At 35.6% G+C, this 5,883-nt stretch overlaps 1 protein-coding gene across 1 annotated transcript; it reads left to right on the top strand.

The window, feature by feature from the left end:
* The first annotated feature begins 3,535 nt into the window (after nucleotides 1-3,535).
* On the top strand, nucleotides 3,536-4,817 carry LOC131076392 (NDR1/HIN1-like protein 6). Its single transcript, XM_058013538.2, has one exon. It carries the CDS (start codon nucleotides 3,627-3,629, stop codon nucleotides 4,449-4,451), a length of 825 nt encoding a protein of 274 aa, XP_057869521.1. The 5' UTR covers nucleotides 3,536-3,626; the 3' UTR covers nucleotides 4,452-4,817.
* Nucleotides 4,818-5,883: the final 1,066 nt, after the last annotated feature.

Below are 5,883 nucleotides of genomic sequence, written 5' to 3'. Positions count from 1 at the left end.
TAATCAGATTACCTGATGACATCGAAGACTCTATTGAAGATTGAATAATTGAGGGTATCCTTCCTTATGTTGTGGCTCTCAAGAAGGCATATGAAGAAGAAGATAATGAAGAGATGGGCTGAATCTCTTGCCAACAGCTTCCAAGCCTGAACTGAATATTGATTGTCATAGTCTCCTCTGATTTCTGGCCTTCTTGTGTTGCTACTTGATTGATTTCTCATGTGTTTTAGCATTGCACATCAAGACAGGATCATCAAGGATGAATTATTCTTGTAGATTTCACATACTAGTATCTATTTTCTTATCATATTTTCAAATTTTGAATTTCGTTATCTTTAATTTCTTATCAAAGATCTAATTTTAGTAATGTCATAAAAATAAAGTGATCACTTTGACCCCTTTTTGTCCACCATTTCCATTCACATACCCTAAAGTTGACCTTCTAAATTAAAATCACAAAATGTGTGTGAGTGTGTTCCCTCGTTGGTCACACTTGGACAAAGGAGGGGGCACACTATTGATAGCAAGTATAAAGGAGATGGTGAGACTATTGATTGATATTGAGGTATTGCGGTGGTGGTGACACTAATGGTGCAATCATTGAAGGTGGCATTAGTTGGTGGCTCAATAGTGAAGCACAATTGTACAACTTTTGTCAAAAGTTGGAACATTAGTAGTGGGTATCCAATTGTAGGGAATTGGAGACTTATATCCTTCCACACAACAAGGGTTCTATATAATATGGTATAGGGGTACCCTCTTGAACAATACTTTAAATGATTATTGAAAATAATGAGTTTTTCGTATTTGACATTCTTTTTTTTTTCAAAGAAGAAAATTAAAAAATAAAAATTTATAAATTTTATAAAAATAATCTGATTTTCTATAATATTGCAAAAAGGTTGTATAGTTTACTTAGGCAAATAATTACCTTTAATGCTAATTAGTTTGATTTTGATGAATTTCATAGTCACTGATAGCTTTTGGCCCTTCCAAGCATAATAGTGTGAGGCAACTCAACAACTAAGAATCCAAAAAGGATTATCAATTGTTGCAACAAAGAAAATAAAACACAACCTTTTAAAATTCTATTTTTGAAATCTGAAACAAGAATAATAATTCATGAAAATTAATTTAAATCTAAAAACACACTCGCTAGAATTACTTGCATTAAAATTTCATCTCAAATTGATACAATCAAAACAAGATACAAGAGGCAATTACAAGTCATCTCTGAAATAAAGAAAACTTGTCAATCATCATTCGTCTCTACACATATAGCCAAATCACTCTAAACTAGCTACAGACATCTAAAAATTCACCTCTAAATCCTTTTCAAGCCTAAATTTTGGTAATGAGATATTCCTCTACAGTCTCTCCCAACAACCTCATTGTTGAAACCCTTCTTCTAATTTTCTTTTTCTTAACACTTGATCTTTTTTATTTTTCTATTCTTAGTTGCAAACTAAAAACCAAATAGCCCCCAAATGAAGCATAGGAATTATCTTGGCATCCACTTCCTACAAAGAGTCAAATCTAGAATTATCTTGGCCCCCATTTTGCCCCATTATGGGTGGGAAGTGGGAACACTCTCCCAAACAAATAAATATCATTACAAAAAAAAAAAATGTTGGATTTGGTGCCAATTTATTTATATTTTGGCATTTTTAGCACATTAAAATCTACATTTTTCAAAAAACCAAAATGCAATGCTTGGACCATTAAGTAAAATATCAATTACATTAATTTAGCCTTATTATTTACCTTAGAATACTATTAATACCATAAATTAATCAATCAAATGAATAAAAAAGTTTCCTCATGCTTAGAGGATGCTCAAATCAAGTGCCCAAAAACTATCTGCAATTGAAAATCACAAAGAAAAAGTAACATAAAATAAAATGTTTTTTGGTGATGCAAGATTGTCATACACCCATGGATGCTTCTACATCATGTTGTTTAGAAACTCACTTCCTATCTAAAAGGTTCTTGCAAAAATTGAAGCAAACTCTTTGTTCTTGTTGTCAAGTTTCCACTTGCCAAATCTATATAAACCAAGAGTTGGTCCTAGCTAATTTGACTATTCCAAACACAATGGTGTGCTCAAAACAGCTCCCCCATTCACTAAAATTGCTTGAAGCTTAGATCTACATGCTCCCAAAATATTAAATAAGAAAAGACTAGTCCTATTGCATCATGACTCTAATACCATGTAAAAAAAATTCATAAACAACAAACATTTCTAGGACCTAATGTTTGCGTGTTAGTCAATAATTTAAACGAGAGAAACTTAGAATTTGATTTTGAAAGCAAACTTTAAGTTCACACTAAGACTAAACCAAGTCAATCCCAAATATTTGATAAATGAACTAGAGAAAAAGGTTGTATGCTAGAAATAAAAAGTGATGTACATAAAAAATACATATAAATAAGGATGAAATAACCACAAGTAAATGACAAATATATATAAATAGATATAACTAAACATAAAATAGAATCATGTAAGTACCAAACACAAACCAAATTTATTTACCAAAAAAATACTTATTTAATATATATAATCAATTACAAATCAACTCAAATAAAAAATAAGAATAGAAAATTGCCATTAATATAAACTACACCAGGACAAATATCTTTTTAATGTCGACCTTTTCGTATTTATATGAATATTGTGAGAGTCGTGATACTGATGTTCTCTAAAACGAGAATACTGAACTAAAATAACGCTTCACGGTCGTCAAATCTGATCGGTTGCAATCCAATTAGATCAAAAATTTCCTCGAAGAAATCATCATCGTACATTACTTCTACTTGAATTCACCAAGAGCTTCTAGAAGGGCGTGAGAAACCATGCAAGAGCGACACGTACTCGGACGACTTTTAAACATGCAAAAAATGTCACAATCGACGTAAACGAATAAAAGAATCGTATTAGATAGTCCGTCTGCAATGTCATATCCTTGAAAATTGCCCTTCCGATTCGACAAAATCCAAATCTTCACACTGCCTAACCAGTTCACAACGACATAATCAAAAAAGTTAGTAATGAGAATCAAAATAAGTACGTATAAGACAGAAGAACAGGCGCATCTAAACTTCCATGCCACGACATCTAACTTTGAAAATGTAAAGCCGCGCCCGAAAAAGTCTATATCCCACCCCCCACACCACCCAAACGTCACCAAAAAACAGAAAAAAAATGACGAAACAGAAACAGCCAAACGTCTACAAGACGTGTATTTTATTCCCTGTTTCGTCGAACGCGGAGAGAAAAATCACTGCGGCTGGTGAGAACGCGGATGAATTTCCAAGGTGAAGAAATAGTCGTGTTACGTGTAGGATCCATACAAGCCACTTCCACATTTCCCAGGTTAAGAAATAGTCGTGCAGAATCCATGCAATCCACTTCCACGTGGCATTTTTTGGCTATCCAGTCAACATCATCAGGCGCGCACGCGCCGGACTTTTTCCTCTGCGCAGCTACCGGGTCACCCGGCCACATTTTCCTCTGCATTTATAACCACATTTCACAACACAATCCAATCACTTCAGCCCCTGTTCGAGTCTCGCCACTGTCGAACAGAAAGCAAGAGGTTTTCTTTTGTTTTCTTATCATTACAGCCATGGCGGATCCACAGAGGATTTATCCAGCCAACGAGGATTTAGAGAAGGCGGCGGCGGCACACGAAGATGCATACAAGAGCCCGCCGCCAAGCGCTCCTCTGGCGCCAAGATCAAGCCTAGTGTCGGAAAAAGGAGATCCGGGTACTCCTGGCCGAGTTATGCATGTTCAGTTTCCTAAGGACCAAGTGATTCCACCACGGAGTGCCCCCAGATATCACTCCCGCCCTCCAAAGCGCCGTCGCAGTTTCTGCTGCCGCTGCCTCAAATGGACATGTTGCATTCTGTTTATCTTAATCGTCGCCATTGTCGTTGCTGCCGCCATTCTCTACGCCGTCTTTCAGCCCAGGATACCCAAATTTTCAGTCGACAGGATTGAGATCACCAGCTTCAGCGTCAATTCAGACTCCACCATTTCTTCCAAGCTTTCAGTCGATGTGACCGCGAGGAACCCGAATAAAAAGATTGGTATTAAATACTTAGGCGACAGTTATCTTGCGGTTTTCTACTCCGGCACTGAGCTCTGCAAGGGCCAACTTCCTGTGTTTTACCAGGGCCACAAGAATACTACGAATTTGGATGTTACTCTTACGGGGTCTAATGTGCTGATTACCAATGATATGGTTACGTCGCTGAATGCACAGCAGCAGGAAGGTAGTATTCCTCTGCGTTTGAAGGCGGATGTTCCCGTGAAGATCAAGTTTGGGAAACTGAAAACCATGAAGATTACTTTCCGCGTGCGCTGTAATCTTGTGGTCGACCGGCTGGCTGCTAATACTAGGGTCAATATGAAAGAGAAAAATTGTAAGGTGAGGGTGAAGCTTTGAGGAGACCGACTGGAGTTTTAGATTTGTGTTCATTTCAGTTTAGAGACTGCGACCAGGTGGAGGAGAGTCTTTTATTTAGGTTAGAGTTGATACTTTTCCTGATTTTTTCTATACCGCCATTGTTACATTTATTTGTTATTGCCGTGCATATATATACATTGATACAGATATTAGTTGATTCTTCCATAATCTCTCATCTGTTGTATTTTCACAATTATTTTACATAAAGTGAGGTCACTTAGCCTCAACGTTCTCCTCGAGGCCGAGAGAACATCTTTCCACCACAGACAGGAATTTTTTTGTAAATAATCAGATTGTAAATTATGATCAGTATAGTAATTTAAATAAAATTGTTTTTGAATTCAATTGTAGACGATTCAGATTACATTCAATAATTTATCATTGGTGAATGAAAGAGTAGACTGTAGACAATGTTAAAAAAAATTGTTCTAGGATTCAATTGTTGTAGCTTTTTAAGACGTTTTGGATTAAATTTCATTGACTACAAGACCCTTAACATCTTATGAAATGAAGTTGGGATCCTGTCCCTGACAAAATGAAAACCCCTCAATCCTTAACTCTCAATCAAAAAAATTTTAACCTAAAAACTTATACTTCCATATCGTATAGCTAAAAATTCTCTGTAATCCTCCATCAAAATATACCAAGCTGTTCTTTCACTCTCCTTTTATTAATGATAAAATCACTAATACGTCCTAAAATTTAGCATAGTTGAATCTGAAAGCAATATATCTAATCCCAACTAATAGAACGGTCATTTATGTAGATTTGTAAGAATGCATAATTAAAATCCCAAAGACCAGTTCTTTAACTATCTTGCACCCACCTTTAAAGCTCTTTTCAAATGGAAGGAGATGGGAAATCTTCTCTCTTGCAGGCCAACTACAGTTACAGAATCTTGTACGTCAAGTGCTACCTATTTTCTTAGTTAAATTGTCTAACCACATTATAAATATTCAACAAATTAGGTTTAAATAACGTTGACTTGGGAGATCTAATTATAATTAAAAAGGACTGATGCGTTTCTGGATGTATTCTAATGGATTGTGTGTTTAAAATTCATTTCTAACTACTACAAAGATGCATGCTAAATGATGTGTCATATTTTCTTCCATGTTCATTGTTTGGTGGTTGGTTTTTCTTTAATAATGACAAAAGACAATGGATGGCATAAGTCGACAAACGGAATCGAATAAGGCCCCTCTTGGACATTTTGGGGTGAGTTCGACCTTTTGAGCCCACCGACCTTTTGAGCCCACCAATGTCAAAATCAGCTTTCAAGTCGAATAAGTCGTTCCTAACGCCCTCAATCAAAGGAACGGTTATATAAAAGCTTAATTATAATAATAGGTCATTTAAAAATAAAAATATGGAACATGAATGAATTTTAATATAATATTGTTATGATGAA

This window comes from Cryptomeria japonica, chromosome 7 (genome assembly GCF_030272615.1).
Source record: "Cryptomeria japonica chromosome 7, Sugi_1.0, whole genome shotgun sequence".
NCBI lineage: Eukaryota > Viridiplantae > Streptophyta > Pinopsida > Cupressales > Cupressaceae > Cryptomeria > Cryptomeria japonica.
This window is presented reverse-complemented; position numbering and strand designations above follow the sequence as displayed.

Coding starts and splice junctions, on each gene's coding strand:
- LOC131076392 (XM_058013538.2), top strand. CDS start 3,627: ATGGCGGATCCACAGAGGATTTATCCAGCCAACGAGGATTTAGAGAAG.